This window comes from Dasypus novemcinctus, chromosome 18 (genome assembly GCF_030445035.2).
Source record: "Dasypus novemcinctus isolate mDasNov1 chromosome 18, mDasNov1.1.hap2, whole genome shotgun sequence".
Taxonomy (NCBI): Eukaryota; Metazoa; Chordata; class Mammalia; order Cingulata; family Dasypodidae; genus Dasypus; species Dasypus novemcinctus.
Genome location: NC_080690.1, coordinates 37,262,983 through 37,285,657, shown reverse-complemented (window position 1 = coordinate 37,285,657; position 22,675 = coordinate 37,262,983). Strand labels below are relative to the sequence as shown.

General features: G+C 35.5%; 1 protein-coding gene across 10 annotated transcripts in view; it reads left to right on the top strand.

Moving 5' to 3' along the window:
* Window positions 1-22,675, top strand: part of RBL2 (RB transcriptional corepressor like 2) — a 105,582-nt gene that overhangs the window by 49,318 nt on the left and 33,589 nt on the right. For 9 of the 10 annotated variants that reach the window (XR_009181559.2, XR_011646302.1, XR_011646303.1 and 6 more), the window contains 4 exons: window positions 13,019-13,090; window positions 13,784-13,886; window positions 14,477-14,682; window positions 15,261-15,425. Coding sequence is in view for 5 of the 10 variants with exons in the window: in XM_058280011.2 (XP_058135994.1) it covers window positions 13,019-13,090; window positions 13,784-13,886; window positions 14,477-14,682; window positions 15,261-15,425 (546 nt within the window). In the remaining 5 variants the exon portion in view is untranslated. Of the gene's footprint in view, window positions 1-404; window positions 2,403-13,018; window positions 13,091-13,783; window positions 13,887-14,476; window positions 14,683-15,260; window positions 15,426-22,675 lie in introns of those variants that run through there. The other variant, XR_011646304.1, reaches the window with a different exon arrangement.

Genomic DNA, 22,675 nt, shown 5'->3' with positions numbered 1-22,675 from the left:
GAGACGAGGTCTATGCGCAGGTCTGATTTTATTCGGGAAGTACATGGGGTTTTATAGTGTCATGGAGGCGGGGAGGTTGTGGGAGGGACATGTCCGCGGGGCAGCTGAGGATTGGCTGCAGAGGCAAGGGCGGACCTGCGGTTTATGACGTAAGCCATTGATGGCAGAGGGGGTTGTTTCCGAGGTTGTGCCGGGGCGGATACGAGATGAGGGCGGTTGAAATGAGGCGGGGAGAACAGCGATCGGCTGGGAGGGGGAAGATAACAGTGGCTGGAGGAGGGGGCTGGGAGGAGGGGCGGAGGGAGGCAGCAGCACAAACTGCTGCTGAGAAGGGCCATAATACAGGGAGGTTACGAGGAACAGGCGGGCAAAGTATAAGGAAGCGAAAGGCAGGGTGGGAGCAGGGGACATTTAATTCATCTTGGTGCCATTATAAATGATATTGTTTTCTTAATTATTGATTTGTTCATTTTAAATATATAGAAACACTGTTGACTTTTGTATATTGATCTGATATCTTGCAATCTTGTTGAATTCATTACTTTTAATAGTTTTCAGTGAATTCCTTAGAATTTTCTGTATACAACATCATGCTGTCTGCTAATAGAAATAGTTTTACTTCTTCCTTTCCTGGTTAAACTTTATTTCTTTTTCTTACCTAATTGTCCTGGCTACAACCTCTACTACAGTGTTGAAAGAGGTGGTGAGAGTGGACATCTTGATCTTAGGGGGAAAGCATCTAGTTTCTTACCATTAAGTATGATGTTAGTTGCGGGTTTTTTCTTATCAAGTTGAGAAAGTTCCTTTTTCTTCATAATTTTTGAGTGATTTTATCATGAAAGGGTGTTAGGTTTTGTTAAAGGCTTTATTGCATCTACTGATAGGATCATATGGCATTTTTATTGTATTAATATTGTATATTCCATTAACTGGTTTTAATGTTGAACCAACCTTGTATTCCTAGGATAAAACCCACTTGGTCATAGTGTATAATTCTTTTTATGTTACTGGCTTCAGTTTGCTAGTATTTTGTTGAGGAATTTTGTATCTACATTCATAAGAGATATTGGTCTGCAATTTTCTTTTTTGTGTGTGCGATGTCTCTCTTTGGTTTTGGTATCGGTAATACCGGCCTCATAGAATGAGTTGAGATTAAGAAGAGATTCTTCTATTATTTTGGATGAGTTTCTGAAAAATTGCTTTGTAGAATTCAATAGTGAAGCCATCTGGGCCTAGATTTTCTTTGTGGGTAGTTGAGTAATTCAGTCTCTTTTATCTGTTATAGGTCTAGTTAGATTTTCTGTTTCTCCTTTATTTTCCTCTATTAGGAAAGCTGTAGGTTTACAGAACAATCATAAAATACAGGATTCCCATTTACTACCTTATTATTAATACCTTGCATTGGTGTGGAACATTTGTTACAATTGATAAGTGCATTTTTACAATTATATTATTAACCATAGTCCGTGGTTAACTTAGGATTCACTATTCGTGTTGTGTAGTTCCAGGAGTATATTTTTAAATTTTTATTCTTTTACCATATATACAATCTAACATTTCCCCCTTTAATCACATTCAGTTATATATTTGTGCTGTTAATTACATTCATGATGTTGTGCTAACATCACCATCATCTATTACCAAAACATTACCATCGTTCCAAATAGGACCCCAGTACATTTTAGGCTTTAACTACCAATTCCCTATCCCCACCCTATCTCCTATCTTAGTAGTGGGATTGCTGGGTCATATTGTAGTTCTATACTCAGCTTTCTGAGGAACTGCCAAATTATCTTCCTCAGTGGCTAGACCATTTTACATGGCCACCAGCAATGAATGAGTGTTCCTGTTACTCTGCATCCTCTCATCCTCTCCAACACTTACGTTCCTTTTTTTTTTTTTTTTTAACAGTAGCCATTCTAATGAGTATGAAATGGTATTTCTTTGTAGTTTTGATGGGCATTTCTCTAACGGCTAATGATGTGGAACATCTTTTCATGTACTTTCTAACCATTTGTGTATCTTCTTTAGAGAGATGTCTATGCTAGTCTTTTGCCCATTTTTAAATTGGATTGTCTTTTTCAGTTATGTTGAAGGTTTTCTTTATATACTCTGGATATTAAACCTTTATCAGATATAAGGTTTTCTTTAGTTGCTTGTACTGTTGTGTAAAGTCTAAGAGACCATTGCCTGACAACAAGGTCCTGAAGATGCTTCCCTATGTTTTCATCTAGAAGTTTGATAGTTCTAGCTCTTATATTTAGGTCTTTCATCTATTTTGAGTTGACTTTGTATAAGATGTGAAGTAGGGGTCCTCCTTATTTTTGCAAATGGATATCCAGTTTTCCCAGCACCATTTGTTGAAGGGATTGTTCTTTTACAAGTTTTTGCCTCGTCAAAAATCAGTTGGCCGTAAGTGTAAGGGTTGATTTCGAAGCTCTCAGTTCTATTCCATTGGTCTATATATCTGTCCTAGTGCCAGTACCATGCTGTTTTTGGTGTTTTTTTTTTTTAATTAAATTTTTTTTTTTATTTTTAAAAAGCTTTAGATTACATAAATGTTACATGAAAAATATAAGGAATTCCCATATGTCCCACTCACTCTGTCTACTACACTTTCCAACATTAACAACATCCTTCATTAGTGTGGCACATTTGTTATTAATACAATTGGTGAACACATATTGAAGTATTGCTACTAACCACGGACTATAGTTTACATTATAGTTTACACTCTGTCCTGCACAATTTTGAAAGTTATGACAAAATATACAACAGCCTCTATCTGTCACTGCAGTGGCATGCAGGACCAATCCAGTGTCCCAAAAATGCCCCGTATTATACCTATTGTTCCCTCTCCCATCCCTCAGAACCTCTGGTGGCCACTGCCTTTATTATATCAATAATAAGAGTTCTTCCATTGCTAGAATAATAAGTCTATAGTAGAATAATAATAAGTCTACTTTAGTCCATTGTTCATTCCCCAATCTTGAGGATTTCGGGATGGTGGTGCCCACTCTACCACTCTACTTCTAATTGAGAGGGAACTTAGATCCCTTGGGACAGGTAAATGGAATTGTCTTGCTTGCACTTGCATGTAATCTCTGTTCCTTGGGATGGGCGTTGTCCATCATCATCTCTTTGTTAATTGTCCTGTTTTGATTACTATATCTTATAAGTTTTAAGATTGGGAAGTGTGAATCCTCCAACTTCATTTTTTTTTTTTCAAGATGGCTTTAGCTATTCAGGGCCCCTTACCCTTCCATATGAATTTGATGATTGGCTTTTCCATTTCTGCAAAGAAGGTTGTTGGATTTTTATTGGGATTGTGTTGAATCTATAAATTGCTTTGAGTAAAATGGACACCTTACCAGTATTTAGTCTTACAACCCATGAAAACAATATGTCCTTCCATTTATTTAGAACTTTTTTGATTCTTGTAGTGTTTTGTAGTTTTTTTTTAAGATTTATTTTATTTATTCCCTGCCCCTCCCCATTGCTCTCTGTCCATTTGCTGTGTGCTCTCTGTGTCTACTCATGTTCTCTTTAGGAGGTACCAGGAACTGAACCTGGAACCTCCCATGTGGAAGAGAGGCGCTCAATCACCTGAGCCACCTCAGCTCCCTAGTTTATCTCTCATTCTCTTTCCTCTTTGTGTCTCTTTTGCATCATCTTGTGGCTTCAGCTTGCTGCTACACCAGCTCACCTTCTTCAGGGGGCACCAGGAACTGAACCCAGGACCTCCCATGTAGTAGGCAGAATTCCAATCACTTAAGCCACATCCACTTCCCTTGTAGTTTTCTGTGTGCAGGTCCTTATGTCCTTGGTTTTAGATTTATTCCTAGATTTTTTTATTCTTTCAGTTGCTGTTGTGAATGCAATTTTTTTCTTGATTTCTTCCAGTTGTTCGTTGCTTGTGTATATGAACACTACTGATTTTTGGGTCTTGATCTTGTGTCCCACCATTTTGCTGAATTCATTTATTAACTCTAAGACCTTGGTTGTGAATTTTTTTAGAATTTTTTGTTATATAGGATTGTATCATCTGCAAAGAGGGAAAGTTTTATTTTTCCTTTCCAATTTTGATGTCTTTTATGTCCTTTTCATGCCAAATTGCTCTCACAAGAATCTCCAGTACAATGTTGAATAGCAGTGATGACAGTGGGCATCCTTGTCTTGTTCCTGATCTTAGAGGGAAAGCTTTTATTATTTCACTATTAAGTGGGATATTAGCTGTGGTCTTTTCATATATGCCCTTTATCATGTTGAGAAAGTTCCCTTTTATTCCTAGTGTTTTAATGGTTAACAAGAAGGGGTACTTGATTTTTTCACATGACACTTCTGCATCAATTAAGATGATCATGTGTTTTTTTCCCCTTCATTTTGTTAATATGGTATATTATGTTAGTTGATTTCCTTATGTTGAACCAATCTTGCATGCCAGGGATAAATCCCACTTGATCATGGTGTATAATACTTTTAATATAGTATTGGACTCAGATTGCTAGTATTTTGTGGAGGATTTTTGCATTTATATTCATAAGAGTTATTGGTCTGTAGTTTTCTTTATTTGTGATGTCTTTATCTGACTTTAGGAAGAGGGTGGTGACCTCATAGAATGAGTTAGGTAGTTTTCCCTTCTGTACAATTTTTTGGAAGAGTTTGAGAAGAATTGGAGTTATGTCTTCTAGGCATGTTTGGTGGAATTACCCTGTAAAGCCACCTGTATATGGGTTTTTCTTTGTTGGGAGGTTTTGGATTACTAATTGAATCTCTTTACTAGTAATTGCTCTGTTGAGATATTCTGTTTCTTTTTGAGTCAGTGTAGGTAATTGGTGTGTTTTTAAGAATTTGTCCATTTCATCTATGTTATCTAATTTATTGGCATACAGTTGTTCATAGTACCTCTTAGAGTCCTATTTATTTCAGTGGAGTTGGTAGTAATGTCCCCTCATCATTTTTGATTTTTGTTATTTGTCTTTCTCTCTTTCTTTCTTTGTCAGTCCAACTGTATTGATCTTTTCAGAGAACCAATTTTTGGTATTAATTTTCTCTTATTTTGTTGTTGTTCTCTATTTCATTTATCTCTGCTTTAATTTCTGTTATCTCCTTCCTTCTGCTCAATTTGGATTTACATTGCTCTTCTTTTTTCTAGTTCTTCCAGTTTCAAAGTTAGGTCTCTGATTTGAAATGTTTTTCCCTTTCTTTTTTTAATAAAAAGATTTATTTATTTATTTATTTATTTATCCTCACCCCCCCACACACACACCCTTTTTGGCTTGTTCCATTCTTTGCTGTCTCTTCTCTGTGTCCATTTGCTGTGCGTTTTTTTTTCTCCTGTATCTGCTTGTCTCCCTTTGCTGTGTCATCTTGCTGCGCTAGCTCTCTGTGGTACACAGGCCAGCTTGCTTTCACAAGGAGGCCCTGGGACACGAACTCAGGGCCTCCCATATGGTAGACGGGAGCCCAACTAATTGAGCCATAGCCGCTTCCCTGTTTTTTTCTTTTTTAATGAAACACATAGAGCTATAAATGTCTCTCTGAGCACTGTCTTCTCTGTATCCCATAAGTTTTGGTTTGTTGTATTTTCATTTTCACTTGCCTCCAGATATTTCCTTGTGATTTCCTCTTTAATGCATTGGTTAAGATTATATTGTTTCGTTTCCACGTATTTGTGAATTTTCCTCTGTTCCCTTTTATTGATTTCTGGCTTCATTCCATTGTGGTCAGAGAATTCATATTGTATGATTTCAATATTCTTGAATTTGCTGAGACATGTTTTGTGTCCTAACATTTGGTCTGTCCTAGAGAATGATCATGTGACTTGAAAAGCATGTGCATTCTGTTTTTGTTGAAGTGTTTTAAATATGTCTGTTAGGTTTGTCTGATATTAGTGTAGCTAACCCCAGCTTTCTTTTGGTTACTAGTTGAATAGTACATATATTTTTTCCATCCTTTTACTTTCAACCTACTTATATCTTTAAATTTAAGGTGAGTCTCTTGAAAACAGCATAAAGTCACTACTGATAATACAGGACTTTCTTCTGCCATTTTGCTATTTACCCTTTGTATGTCTTGTACCTTCTCTTTAATTTTCTGTCAATGCCTACTTTTATATTTATTAGATTTTTTTGTGTTGTACCATATTGAGTACCTCTTCTATCTGGGTATATTTTTTGTCTGTTTTCCTTGTGGTTACCATGGGGTTGAAATTTAACATAAATATTTAATAATCATATTTGGTTTGATACCATCTTAACTTCAAAAGCATACTTTTCCTATACTCCTCTGTCACAACTTTTTTTTAGCACTTGCTACCACTTATATCTTTGTACATGATATGTCCAAAACCATAGATTTAGCATTACTTTGTCCTCTCCTTTCAGTCTGAAGAAGTCCCTTTAGCATTGCTTGTAGGGCAAGTCTAGTGGTGATGAACTCCCTCAGCCTTTGTTTATCTGGGAATGTCTTCATCTTCCCCCACTTTTGAAAGAAAGTCTTTCTGGATATAAAATTCTTGGTCCACAGTTGTTTTCTTTCAGAACTTTAAGTATTTGTACCCCCTGCCTTCTTGAATCCATGGTTTCTTTCTTTTTTTTTTTTTAATATATTTTTAATTGAAGTATATCATTCATACACGAATATACATAAACAGTAAGTGTATAGTAAAAGTTGGGAACTCACAAAATAAACATGCATAACATCAAACAGGGATCCCATACATCACCCTCCATCAACACCTTGCATTGTTGTGATACGTCTGTTACAAACTCTGCAAGAGCATCAGCAAAATATTACTACTAACTATAGTCCATATCTTACATTTGGTATATTTTCCCCCAACCCACTCTATTTTTTTTTAAACAATTTTATTGATATGTATTAATCAAGCATACAGTTTATACAAAGTGTACAATAGTGGTATATTTGGTATAATCATATTGTTGTGCATTCATCACATCAACCATTACTAAAGCATTTTCATTATTTCAATAATAATAAACAAAAAAACAAGGAAATTCCTCCCCTCTCAATCTTTCCCCTGCTATACATAGCTGCTATTTCTGGCTATTCTTGAACAATTATTTATTTGTTTATTAAGCAGTTTTATTGAGATACATTCACATACCATATGTTCTATCCAAAGTGTATAATCAATGGCTTTGTTTTTAGCCATTAAAAAGAACTTTATTGTAAAACTGTAAAACAAAATAGAAAAATAGATTGAAAGAAATTACAAATTTTAAAATAGAGTGTAAGGCCAGATTAGATTTAATACCATGGTTTATAATGAGAAATTGGCACTCAATCTAATTAGGGTCTCTTGTACATAACATATTGCTTCTCTTTTGCAGCTTTCAGAATTCTTTCATTGTCCTTTGTATTTAATATATGATGGAATATAATTTCCTTCATGTTTTTCCTGTTTGGTGTTCTCTAGGCTTCTTAGATGTGCATTTTCATTCATGTCTTTTGCTATATTTGGGAAGTTATCTGTCATTCTATCTTTGGATATGTCTTCAGCCCCTTCTTTCTTTCTTCTCCTTCTTGTACTCTATAATACTTATATTGGTAGACTTGATGGTGTCCCAGAGGTATCTAAGGCTATTTAAGCTTTTTACAATTCTTTCTTTCTTTTTACTTCTCAGCCTGACTCATTTCCAGTGTCTTGACTTCGGGTTCACTGCTTCTTTCTTCTGCCAGCTCCAATCAGCACTTGAAACCCTTCTTGGTAGTTTTTCATTTCAGTTATTTATGGTCTTCAACTCTAGTAGTTGTTTGTTCCTTTTAAAAATTTCTATCCCTTTACTAAGATTCTCATATTGTTCATTCATTGCTTTCCTGATATCCTTTAGTTTTTTTCTCTGTATTTTCCTTCACCTCCTTGCACATTTTTAATAATTTTTTAAAGGCTTTTTTTGATATATCTGCATTCTAGTCTTCTTCATTGGTTTTTCTGTATTTTTATCCTCATCCTTTTAATGGACATTATCCTGTATCTTTGTTTTGTACTCTTGTTGCACACTGTACATTTTAATATTTTAAAGTGTTAACTCTGGAATTTATTCCCTGAGATGTGTTTCTTGATTTTGTAACAAGCTGGTGATAAGAGAGATTTTCTGGAGCTCCAACTACCCAAGGTTAAATTTAGTGTGCATGATTTCCCCTGACTTTCTGGGCCGGTATCATGTCCTGGGCTTTTGTTTGTTGTTTTAGAGCTCCCCTGTTTTTAGGAGTTTGTTTGTCCCCTGTTTCCCAGGAGACAGGCTACCCTCTCACAGGTATTTGAAACTGGCTAGCCATTGGCCCCAGATTGCCTGCATCTGTAATTTCTTAAATTCTTTTCGTTGTCTGGGAGCTGGTTTTGCCTGGGGAGCAAATTCTGGGAAGAAAGGCATGCTGGAGAGGACTTTCTCAAGTCAGTCTGACCTAGCCAAAACAGGGCCAGGGACCCACATATAGGGTGCACACAGCTCAAGTGTGCCCTGGGGAGGGGAGCAGAAGGGGTACCAAGAGCCACTTCCACAACTCTCCAAAGCTGAGCTTTCCTGGCCTGCCCAGCAAATATAGCGCTTCAACTAACAGTCATGTGCATCTCTGAGGAAGCATTAGTCTCCTTTGCCACCAGCCAGTGTCTGCGGTGGGCTTCAACATTGGCTACCACTACCCCTACCTGGTGCGAGTTGAAACAATGGTTACCCTCAGAGCCGAGCCCCCAGCAATCCAAAATCATTAATCAAAACCCGTGATCAGTGATCGACTATGCTGTGGTCTTGGGGAAGAGGATTTTTATGCCCTCTCTGTTACCAGCGATCTACCCAATGGGTGGGCCCCATCGTGGCCTGCCATGAAAATGGGGTATGGGTGCCGGTAGCCAGTGCACAGAGAGAGCAGTTCACTGTTCTTTATTGTAATTTATCAGCTTCTTCCTCCCTCTCTTTGCTGGATGCCGTACAGTGTTCTTCTGTCCTCTGGAGTTTTGAAATAGTTGTTTCAGATAGTCCTTGCCTGTTTAATAGTTGTTCTGGTGAGGACTGTGTCCTGGATCTCCCCATTCCACCCCCTTCCCACAATCCTCAAGCTTCTGTTTCTTAAGTCATTTTTGGTAGTTTTTGTCTTTCTTGGAATTTGTCCATTTCATCTAGGTTGTCCAATTTGTTTGCATACTGTTATCCATCATATTCCTTTATAATTTTTTATTTCTGTAAGGTCAAACAGCTATGTTTCCCCTGTCATTTCTGATTATAGTAATTTAAGTCTTCTCGTTTTACCTTGGTCAGTCTAGCTAAAAATTTGCCAGTTTTCTATTTCATTAATATGCACTGCAATCTTTATTATTTCTTTCTTTCTGCTTGCTTTAGGTTTGTTCTTTCTTCATTGCCTTAAGGCAGAAAGGTAGGTTATTGGTTGAGAACTTTCCTCATTTTTAATATAGGCATTAATAGCCATAAATTTCCCTCTGAGTACTGCTTTAGCTGCACTCTGTAAATTTTGGTACATTTCATTTTCATTCATTTCAAGATACTAATTTATTTTCCTTTTGATTTCTTCTTTGACCCATTGGTGATTTAGGGTATGTTGTTTATTTTCCTCACTTTTGTCATATTCCCAAATTTTTTGGTTATTATTTCCAGTCCATTGTGATCAGAAAATAAACTTAATATTATTTTGATTCTTATAAATTTATCTAGGTTTGATTTACAGCCCAACATATGGTCTAGCCTGTAGAATGTCTTTTTGAAGATGAGAAGAAATGTGATTTCAGGTGTTACTCAGTGTTCAATAGATGTTTGTTAGATCTGGTGGTTTATAGTGCTGTTCAAGTCTTGTTCTTTGTAGCTCTCCCTAATTGTTCTATAATTGAAAGTCGAATATTGAATTCTCCAACAGTTATTGTTGTCTATTTCTCTCTTCATTTCTGTCAAATTTTGCTTCAAGTATTAGATGGTATGTTATTAGGTGCATATACATTTATAATTGCTATATTTTATTGATGGATTGACCTTTTTATCAATATAAGCTGTCCTTCATTTTTTCTAATATTTTTTTAAAAAATTTAAAGTCTGTTTACCTGATATTAGTATAGGGACTTTCTAATGGTTCTAATGGTTCATATTTTTTCAGCTTTCTAATGGTTAATATTTTTTTCCTTCCTTTTATTTTCAAGTAGTTTATATACTTGTACCTAAAGTGTGTTTCCTGTAGGCAGAATTCAGTGGGGACTTTTTTGTTGTTGTTCTAATCTGACAATCTCTGCTTTTTCATTGGGTTGTTGACTCATGTTTAATGTGATTAATGATAAATAGTTCAACTCACATCTGTTTTTGCTTTTTGTTTCCCATGTCTCATGTCTTTTTTGTTCTATTCCTCCTCCACTGCTTTCTTTTGTACTAAGTATTTTCTAATGTAGCATTTGCAATATTTTTAACTATAATTTTTCACTTATTTCCTTAATTATCATATACATCTTAACTTATTAAAGTTGGCTTAAGATTTAAAGTAATTTAATTCCACTGAGATATAAAAATGCTCCTTCTATGTTTTTCCTCTTTTTTTGTGGTACTGTTTTTATACATATGACATTTGTAAATGTTACAAAGCTAACAATACATTGTTTTAATTATTATTATATATAATTTTATAACTTTTAAAAGAAGATGAACAAAGGGAGGAGACCAAGTGTTTGTTTATAGCTTTTGTTAATAGTAATCTTATCATTTCTGGTATTCTTTATTTGTTCCTGTGGGTTTGTGTTACTCTCTGCCGTTATTTCCTTAGCCCAGTACAGTTTTGCTCCCACCTCCTTTATGTTGTTACTTGCAAGCATATTACATTTCTGTATGTTATAGGCCCAACAATACATTATACACATATTGTTTGTACAGTTGCTTTTTAAATCAGTTTATAGGAGAATAGATATGCATTTATATTGTCTTTTATAATTACAAAATTACTTTTACTCATAGTCTTCGTTTTTCATGTGGATGCAAATTACCATCTGGGGTCACTTACTTCCATCCTGAAAAACTTTCTTGTAAGCATTTCTGGTACGGTGGGTCTGCTTACTTTGACTTTATTTTACTGCTTTCTGGCATCTGTTATTCCTGATAAGAAGTCAGCTGTTATTCATATTGGAATTCCCTTTTAAGTGAAAAGTTGTGTTACTCTTGCTGTTTTCAAGATTTTTCTCCATGTCTTTGGCTTAAAGAATTTTTAGTAAGGTATGGATTTCTTTGCCTTTATCCTCCTAAGAAGCTTTTGAGCTTCCAAGATATGTGGACTAATATTTTTCAGTAAATTTGGGAAGTTTTCAGCCATTATTTCTTCATTATATTTTTCTGCCTTTTCTTTTTCCTCTACTTCTGGTACTTCCATTACATATATGTTGGTATACTTAATGATGTGCCACATTTTTCTGAAGCTTTTTTCATTTTTTCCCTTGTTTTCCCTTTTTTCTTCAAATTGCACCACCTCTGTCACTCTTCAAGTTCACTAATTCTTCTGGTTCAGAACTACTATAGAACTCTGCAGTGTATTTTTCATTTCAGTTATTATACTTTTCAACTCGAGTTTCCATTTAATTCATTTTTATAATTTCTCTATATTGATAATTCTGTATTTCATATGACATTGTAGTCATACTTTATTTCTTTAATAATGGTTTTCTTTAGTTCTTTGAACATATTTACAATGGCTACTTTGAAGTCTTTGTTAAATCCAGCCATCTGGACACTCTCACAGGCAGTTTTGTTCCCTGCTTTTTTTCTGGTGTGTGGGACATACTTTCCTATTTCTTTGTATGTTTTTAATTGACTTAGATAATATATTGTATATTGTAACCACTGTGGGTACTTGTCTTTCCCTCTCTGAATTTACTTGCTTGTTTACTATTTTAATGACTGGCTGGATTGTTTTAGTGAAGTTTATTTCTTCTTCCCTCCCCATACTGTTAATCTTTTAATATTTGCCATCAAGGGGCATAGCTTTAGGTATGCCCATTCACTGTGGGATTACAGTAGTTTTGGCAGGGTTCTCTTTGAGTGTCTTTTTCCCGACCACACACAGCTGTTAAGCTGTCCCAGTTGCAGGCTGATTCCTTTATTGTTTTCAATTATGCATGAATTATTCTAAAGGCTAATCAAGTTTGTGCTCCTTTAAAGGAACAGTTCTTGAAGTTTGTTCTCACTCTAAGAGGGCTCCTCCTAGTTATGCCTTTCCCTGTTTCCCACTTACAGTTGTACCTTTATCCCGAATGAACCTTCCACTCTCCTTACCATTGCCTTTCATCATAAGCTTCTCTGCTTTTTGAGAGTGCCCTTAGGCCAAACTTCTCCAAGTTCTGTTGCAAATGAAATAATTTCACTTGGGAACAGAATAAATCTCTCAGCCAAAGCATTAGAGCTGGTGCTTTTGAGTGACAACCCTGCTTTAGGAGCTGAGTGCTAGGTGGAAGAGCCGCAGCAGCTTTGGGTGTTCTCATTTGCCTCTTCCAGTGTGGAATCACTACCTTATGAGCTGAGGCAAGAGCAGTCAGGGCACCAGTATTCTCAGAGGTACTATGACCAATGTAGAGCCTCCATCTCACAAATGGGGACTGGGTGGAAGAAGTCAGCCCTCACCTGTCAGCATCACTCACTGAGAACTTAGCCTCTGCAACAAGTAGCTGGAGGCAGGATGAGAAACACTGATGACCAGCTCCTCCTGTAAAGACAGCCCTCCAACTAGGAGCTACAGGAAAAGGCAGCCTGTATTCTTGGCTGTCTCAGCCTGGACTGGAGTGTCTGTCTTGCTGAGGTAAGGAGCTGTCTTGGTTCAAATACCACAAACTGCCACTGTTCTTACAGAATTTTAGATTTTCTTCACTAGATGTTTATTTGCTGTATGCCCTTACTCCATTTACAGAGATTTAAAGTTGTTATTTTAGAAATAATTTTCACTAGTTTCACTGGGAAGCAGGTTGATGGAGCTCCTTATGGTGTTATGCCAGATATCTCAGGACACTTTGATTCTATGCCAGGTCACAAAAGAAGACAAGTCCTTCCAGAATATTATGCGTTGTTACAGGACTCAGCCACAGGCCCGGAGCCAGGTAAGTACATTTTATATCAGGCCTGAAAACAAAGCTTAAAGTCTGTAATGAAAAAAAAAAAATTACCTACAGCTGATTGTGTAGCTTTTTCTCTAGAATAAGATCCTGCTATGTGTACGGCATTGGGCTAGAATTATTAGCTATCTTTAAGACCCTAAAGGAACTCTACTTTAATTTTCTTTAAATCACTGACAGACAACTTCACATATTGGTTATTTTAAGCCATCTTTTCCCCAAAAGGCAATCGTGAAATATTTGATTACCTTCTTAATTCAGATAGTCACAAACAGATGCAAATTAGCATGTGATTTGTTTTCTCTCACCTTTCAGACTGATTTAGGAAACACAGTACTAGACATTTAATTTAACCAAGATAACACTAAATTTTAAAACCTACTCTACCCTTAATACCATTCTTTGTATTTGCCTTAGAATGACTTGATTTTATGGGTGAGTACTATTACTGCTCTGCAGAACTTGAAAATTGAAGCCAGATAGACTGTGACTTAAATCCTCAATCTGTTATTTTAAGAGCTATATAACCTTGTGTACATTTCTTAACTTGCCCTAGGTAGGACAACTACTACTAAATGGGGTTGTTGTGAAAAATCAAAGAACATCTGCCAAAGTCCTATAATGTAGTGAATGCTCAATAAAATAAATTTCTGTCCCCTTCACACTCCCTCTCTAAAGGTGTACAGAAGTGTTTTGATAAAAGGGAAAAGAAGAAGAAATTCTGGCAGCAGTGACAGCAGAAGCCATCAGAATTCTCCAACAGAATTAATCAAAGATAGAAGTAAGTGGGTTCTTTATTAGCTTTGACAAAACAAACAACAAAGCCTATAAATAAAGGCTTTAGACTTAGGATTACTAAATGAAATTATTGCCACATAAACTATGAAAATGTTTCATCAGCAAACCATTTGTTGGAATAATAAGCTGAATTCTAAATTTAGTGGAAAAGTTGTCCTTCATCCTGTAGCTTTAAGGCATATATTTCATAACATTTTTCTCCAGGGAAATTAGAGAATGTTTCAGGCAGGAAATCTGCTGGTGTGAGTTCCAGAAAGATCTGGTGTGTCAACTGGAGCCACGCTACAGAAATACCATCCCTGATGATACGTACCAGTTAGTGCAGGCTCAGGTCTTAGAAACTCAGTGTGACTTGATTAATGAAAACTACTCAGTAAGATCCTGATATATGTCGTCAGGCTAGAATTACTAGTGAATATTCTATCTTTGTTCCTCTGATATGAAGAATAGAATGTCTAAGATACGGCCAGTAAACAGGTAGCTGTTCACCTTTTCCCACTGATTTTTTTTTTTTTTAACACTGTCTATACTAGCAGGCTTTATGGTTAACACCCTTTGTTCTACCGGCTGCAGCCAGTAGAGATTCCAGCCCTGTCATGAGGTCAAGCAGCACCTTGCCGGTTCCACAGCCTAGCAGCGCCCCTCCTACACCTACCCATCTCACAGGTGCCAACAGTGACATGGAAGAGGAAGAGAGGGGAGATCTCATTCAGTTCTACAACAACATCTACATAAAACAAATTAAAACATTTGCCATGAAGTACTCACAGGCAAACGCAGTAAGTTTGTTGGAGATTATTTTCTACTTTTTCACTTGTGAGAAATAATGATTTGAGCTGTTCTATATGTAAACTACTTTTACAAATAATTTTTTAAAATAAATAAAACAGGAAATCTTGAACAGAAGTGATTTCCATAACCATAATTTCTGTTGTGAAGAATTAAGAAGGAATTAAGGTAGTGGGTTCTCTACAAAGTCCTGCCATATAGGAGCTAGACTATGCATTCACATTGTCAAATATTTGCTAGTTGTGGCAGCTGTACAATTACTTAACTTTCTTTAGGCCTCTTGTTTCCTCATATATAAAAGGGTAAAAGAAGTAGTCCCTAACTTAAAGGAGGGTCCTAGCTTGTCTTGAGGATTATATGACATAACATATTGAATGCTTAAAACATTGAATGGCACAAAGTAAGCACTGAAACATTGGTTATTGGTTTTCTTCACATTGTTGCTGCTGATACATCATGTTAACCATTTATAATAGCTTTTACCACTTCCTCTTTCAATAATAAACTATTTTCAGTAAAAATAGTTGGTTGGTTTACCTTTCTGAGAATTACTGATTTTCTTTAACAGATGGATGCTCCTCCACTCTCTCCCTACCCATTTGTAAGAACAGGCTCTCCTCGCCGAGTACAGCTATCTCAAAATCATCCTGTCTACATTTCCCCACATAAGAATGAAACAATGCTTTCTCCTCGAGAAAAGATATTCTACTATTTTAGCAACAGTCCTTCAAAGGTGAGCTTAACTTAAATCTTGGTCTTACTACCCCCAAAAGGTTGAGGAATCTAGATATAGGGTTTATGTTAAACTCTAAGCACTCACTTGGGTGATGGATCCTGTCAGGAAATAGTAGTATTTAAGTCCTAACAATACAAAAAAGTTTAATTTATTTAGAATATAACTTTAGAGTTGGAAATTGGGTAAGAGATTTCCCTATTTGTGCATTTTGAGTATTTCTGATATAAATCTGGAGGATTATCCTTTTTGTTCCATTTGTAATTTTAATTTTCCAAAATTCTGTTAGGAAAAGAAAATTTGGATCCCTCGACTTATTATTGAGTGTGTTTTTCTGGGATAGGCTCAGACTCTGTCCTTCAGTTCTTTAAGGGGGAAAATGGACATTTTGTACAGTGTAGTGAGATTAAGACTCATATTAGCACAGACTTGCCTCTGCTAATCTGCCTCATTCTGAGATGGGGAGAGATGCTTAAGCATGCATTAAGGTCTTCAGGCCTTAAAGGATTAAAAGCAGGTCGGTGAGGTATGGAAGGGCATCCATGATCAAACTGGTATCTGAAAGAAAGTGGTGTCCTGGAGGCTAACTCACTGGGCTTCCTTATGCTGTATTAAGGAATGGAACAGGATCTTGATGGCCCTTACATTATGAGATATATATTTATAGATTGTTTAAAAATAAACACACCTATATGACAAATGGACTGGACTCTTAAAAAGTCATTATCATGAAAAATGACTGAAGAGGGTACTATTTTAGATGAAAGCAGACTAAAGAGGCACGACACCAAATGCAAAGTGTGATCTTTGGCTCCTGTACAGAAAAACACGTGTATATAAAGAACATTTTTGCAAGAGTTGGGAAATTTGAATGCGGACTTTGGTGTAATATTATTTAATATAATGTTAAATTTCTTTGGTGTTGGTAATGATATTGGATTACTTGGATAAGCTGTGAAAGCATTCAGGGGTAAAAATGTCCCAATATCAGCAACTTAGCTTGAAATGATTCAGTTAAAAAAAAAAAGTAGGTAAAATGTTGAGTGTTTAATACTATTCTTTCAACTTTTCTATAGGCTTGAATCTTTCAAAGTAAAAAAGCTGGGGAAAACAAGTAAAGGTAGCAGCAAAATTCTGCTACAAAATATGATAATGGAAAAACCTATCCTATAATTTTACAGACAGTACCATGTGCCTTGGAATAAATTTAAACCTGTAGAAAATCAGTGGAGAGAGAAACTCATGTTTCTGAATAGGAAGACCAGATATTAAAAGATGTAATTTACTCCCATCATTACATAGATTTAATCTAATTCCAATGATAAAAGTGGTAGCATTATTTTTGAAATTATTCTGGAAACAAATTGGCAAAAATAGCTCAAAGGCAATTGGAGTTGAGGGAAGTAACTCAGACAGTAAATTATATTCTTATCCTGTAACCAAATAAGTTCCAAATGGATTAAAAAGAATTAAATGGATAAAATGAATCAGAAAACGACAAGATAATATATAAGTTTAAAAGGAAACGATTTGGAATCATAAACATATACAATTCAAAGGTCAGCAAAAGAAAAAAGGAAAAGAACATATGGGAAAAAAAAGCAAAATGGTATATTTTAAACCAATCATATCAGTACTCCTATTAAATGTAAATGGCTTAAACATACCAATTAAAGACAGAAACTTACGATCAAAAGCAAGATCCAATTGTATGATGTCATTTAATACACTTTAAATAAGAGGTATATAGTTTTAAATAAAAGGTGACAATCTATATGTCCATTAACTAATGAATGGATAAAAAAATGTGGTATATCCATACACTGGAATATTCAGGATCAAAAGTAATTAAATATTGATATATGCTGTATAGCGTGGATAAACCTTGAAACCACGCTGGGTGAAAGAAACCAGTCACAAAAGCCACATATTGTATGATTCCATTCATATAAAATGTCCTTTTTTATTTATTTTTTTAATGTTACATTAATAAAATAGGAGGTCACCATATTCTCCCCTACCCCCCTCACCCCACTCCTCCCCTAACAACCACCTCTTCCATCATCATGGGACATTCATTGCACTTGGTTATAAAATGTCTTGAATAGGCAAATCTGTAGAACCGAAGGTCAATTAGTGTTTGCCTAGGGTTGGGTAGAATGGGGAATTTGTGCTATTAGGTATGGAGTTTCTTTTTGGGATGATGAATGAGTCCTAACATTGATTGTGGTGATTGATGCAAAACTCTTTGAACATACTAAAAGCTGGATTTGTACACCTTATATGGGTGAACTGTATGGTATGTGAATTACATCTCAATAGAACTGTTTAAAATAAATCAAAGGATGAAAAAAGACACACCATTGCTAACACTATCTTTTTAAAAAGCTGTGGTGGCTATATTAATATCAAAAAGAACATTACAATCCTAAATAGATTAATCCACAATTTATAGTCAGTGATTTCAAAACTGAATTGAGGGAAACAGATGTGGCTCAAGTAATAGAGCTTCCGCCTACCATATGGGAGGACCTGGGTTCCATCCCTGGAGCCTCCTGGTGAAAAAGAAGACAAGAAAGCATGCCTGCATGGCAAGCCAGTGCCCGCACAAGTGCCTACATAGTGAGCCAGTGCCTGTGTGAGTGCCTGCATAGTGAGCCAGTGCCCGCGCAAGTGAGTCATGCAGCAAGATGATGATGCACCAAAAGGGAGACAAGGAGAGAGTCAAGGTGAAGCACAACAGAAATGAGGAACTGAGATGGCGCAATTGACAGGGAAACCTCTCTCCATATCAGAGGTCTCCAGGATCGAATCCCAGTGAATCCTGAGAGAAAATGAGAAGACAACAGATAGCAAAAACAGTAGGGCAGGAGGAGGTGAAGGGGGAAAAATAAACAAATCTTAAAAAACAAAAACAAAAAAACAGAATTGATAGAGAAAATTAGTAAAAATAAATATGAACATTATTAACCAACTTGACTGATGTTCACATGAAATATCTACCAAATAGACTACACTTTGCACCATAAAACAAGCCTCAATTAATTTTAAAGGATTCAAATAATTTCAAGTATTTTCTTAGAGTACAGTGGAATCAAATCAGAAATCAATTACAGAAAGACATATGGAAAATCTCCAAAGAAATCAAAAGAGAAATTATACTACACATCTATGGTCAATTGATTTCAAATAAGGTGCAAAGTACATTCAATGGGGAAGACCAGCCTCTTCAGCAAATGGTACTGGGGAAACTGTATATGTCCACATGCAAAAAATGAAGATAGAGCCCTTTCTTACACTATTTTTTAAAAATTAACTCAAAATGGGTCAAGCACCTATATGTAAGAGCTAAAAATAAAATTCTTAAGGAAAACATAGGTGAAACTTTATGACGTTGAATTTGCAAAGACTTCTTATATAAGGCACCAAAAGTACAAGAAACAAAAGAAAAAAATGGATGAGACTTAAAATGAAAGGCTTTTGTGCCAAGTACATTATCAAGAAAATAAAAAAACAATCTACATAATGGGAGAAAATATTTGCAAATCATGTATCTCATAAGGGTTTAATATCCAGAATATATATATAAAGAACTACCAAATAGACAAGCAACCCAACTAAAAAAATGGGCAAAGGACTTAAAGACTTTTTTTTTAAAGAAGATGTAGAAATTGCCAAAAACTACATGAAAAGATGTCCAACATCATTAGTCATTAAGGAAATGCAAATCAAAACACAGTGAAGGGACTGGATATAGCTCAAGTGGTTGAGTATCTCTTCCCAGGTATGAGGTCCTGGGTTAGATCCCCAGTAACTCCTAAAAACAAATAAACAAAAATCCAACCCCCATTAAGGAGGAAATGTAGCTCAGTTGGTTGAGTGCCTGCCTCCAATGTACAAGATCCTAGGTTCAATTCCCAGTACCTCCTAAAAAAATGAAAAACACAATAAGATACTATTTTTTTTAAAACTCCCCTCCCCCACCCCAGTTGTCTTCTCTCTGTGACCATTCGCTGTGTGTTCTTCTGTGACCGCTTCTATCCTTATCAGTGGCACCGGGAATCTGTTTCTTTTCTGTTGCATCATCTTGTTGTGTCAGCTCTCTTATGTGTGGCACCACTCCTGGGCAGGCTGCACTCTCTCTCACACTGGGCAGCTCTCCCTACAGGGCGCACTCCTTGAGCGTGGGGCTCCCCTACGCGGGGGACACTTCTGCGTGGCACAGCATTCCTTTTGTGCGCATCAGCACTGCGCATGGGCCAGCTCCACATGGGGTCAAGGAGGCCTGGGGTTTGAACCGTGGACCTCCCATGTGGTAGGTGGACGCTCTATCCATTAGTCCAAGTCTGCTTCCCAAGATACTATTTCAAACCCACTATTATTTATTATTTAATAAATTTATTAAATATTAAATATTTAAATAAATTTATTTAAAAACTGAAAATAAACTTTGGTGAGGATACAAAGATAGTGGAACCCTTGTTTGTATGTTGTTGGTTGAAATATAAAATGGTGCAGCTGTGACAGAAAGCAATCTTGTTGCTCCTCAAAAAATTAATTATGAATTACCACACGGCTTAGCAATTCCACTTGTAGGTAACATAACCCCAAATAATTGAGAACAGGGACTGAAGCAGATATATGTAAAGCAATGTTCATAGCAGTATTATTCTTAATACCTAAAAGTGGAAGCGGCTCAAAGGTCCAACAACAGATGAACAAACAAAATATGACATACACGTGAGAGAATATTATTCAGCCATTAAAAAATGGTCTCACATATGTTACAACATGGATGAACCTTGAAAAATATGCTAAATGAAATAAGCCAGACAGAAAAGGTCAGATATTACATAACTCCACTTACATGAAATACCTGGAATAAGCAAATTTATAGTCAGAGTGGTTTAAGGGTTACCAGGAGCTGGAAGGAGAGGGCTTGGAGAAATACTGCTTAATAGGTAAAAAAGAGTTTCTGTTTGAGGTAATGAACTTTTGGTAATGGATAGTGGTGAGAAGGTGTACAATATTGTGACTGTAATTAATGACAATGAATTGTACATTTAAAAATGGTTAAATTATGTTACATATCTTACCACAATAGCTTTTTAACAGGAGAGAAATAAAAGTATTTTGAACTGAATGAAAACAAAAATCTGAAATTTCAAAATTTGTGGGATGCAGGGAAATTATAGCTCTACGCATCTATATTAGAAAAGACAAAGCATCTCAAATGAGTGATCTAAGATTTCACTTTAAGAAACATAAGAAAATTGAAAAAGGTAATCAAAAGCTAGTTTTGTGGTTTTTTTTTTTTTTGAGAAGATTAAAAAATATCAGTCTCTAGGCAGATTAATCAGGGAAAAAAGGAAATGACAAGTTACCAATATCAGAACCAAGAGAAGAGATATCACTGAAGGGTCCTGTAGAAATTAAAAGGATAATAAGGGATTAAGAACAACTTTATGCCCATAAATTAAATGAAATTGGCAAACTCCTTGAAAGATAAACTGCCAGCACTTACTGAAGAAGTAGTATCAGCCCTATATCAAAGAAATTAAATTAGTAGCTGAAAAGCCTTTCCCTCAAGAAAACTGCAGGCTTAGATGGCTTCACTAATGAATTCCACCTAACATTTAAGGAAGAAATAATACCAATTCTATACATACAAACTCTTAAAAAAAATTATGATGCCAGATCATCTCAGTAGATGAAGAAAAACATTTCACAAAATCCAACATTCATTCATGATAACTCAAGAGAACTTTCTCAACCTGATAAAAAGCATATACCCCAAATTTCCACTATTAACATCCTATTTAATGGTGAGAGAATGAATGTCTTCACCCTAAGATCAAGACCCTAAGATCAAGTGTGGTAAGGCAAGATAAAGAAGGCACACACAGTGGAAAGAACAAAAGTTGTCTCTATTGACAGATGATGCAATTGTCTTTGTAGAAAAACACAAAGAAATACACACGAAGTTACTAGAACCTAGTTAAGTTTAACACGGTAAGATAAAAAACCAATATACAAAAATTAAATATATTTCTATATACTAACAATGAATAATCAGTAAAAAAAATTTTATAACACCACCATTTACAAAAATATTTAGAGGTAAATCTGACAAAAGATGTGCAAGAAAGACCTGTATCCTGTAAACTATAGAACACTATTGAGAGGAATTAAAGATGACTAAGAAAACGGAGAAATACCATGACATGGATTGGAAAACAGTATTGTCAGTTGTCTCCAAATTGATCTATAAACCCAGCACAATTCCAAGTAAAATTCCGGAATTATTAAATTGACAAACTGATTCTAAGATTTATATTGAAAGTTAAAGGGGACCATTTAGAATAGCTAGGCAGAGCTGGAGGACTCATACTAGCTGATTTTCAAGACTTCCTATAAAGCTATAAGACAGTGTAATGTTGGTGAAAAGATATACACAACACAGAACTGAATGAAGTCTGGAAATAAGAGTAACCATGTATATATATATATGGTCAACTGATTTTTTACAAAGGTGCAAAGGCATTTATTGGAGAAAGATTTGTCTTTTCAGCAGATGGCTTTGAAACATTGGATATCCATATATAAGAAATGTACTAAAAAATAAAAATAAAAAATAAACAATAAGAAAAAAAAAGAAATGTACTAGCATTCATTCCCTGTATCATATACAAAAATTAATTCAAAATGGACTATAGACCTAAATATAAATGTTCAAAGTACACAACTTCTAGAACAAAACAGAAAATCTCTGTGATCAGTTATGCAAAGATCTCTTATATACAACATCAAAAGCATGTTCCATAAAAGATTTATAAATTAGATTTTATCAAAATGAACAATTTTTGCGCTTTAAGAGACACTTAAGAGAATGCAAAGACAAGCCACCGACTAGGAGAAAACATCTGCAAATCTTATATCTGGTAAAAGATTCATGTCTAGAATATACAAAGAATTATCAAAGCTCAGTAAGAAAAACAACCAAATTTAAAAATGGACGAAGATGTGAACATACTTCATCTACTACATGCATATTGGAATGGCTTAACGAGTTTTAACAATGATACGGATTAGCTGGAACTCATACTTTACTGGTGGTAATGCAAAATAGCCACTCTGGAAAACAGTTCAGTGGTTTCTTATAAAATTAAACATATCCTTACATCATATTTAGCCAAATGAAACACTTAGGTTCATACAAAAATGTGTACACCTATATTTATACTGGCTTC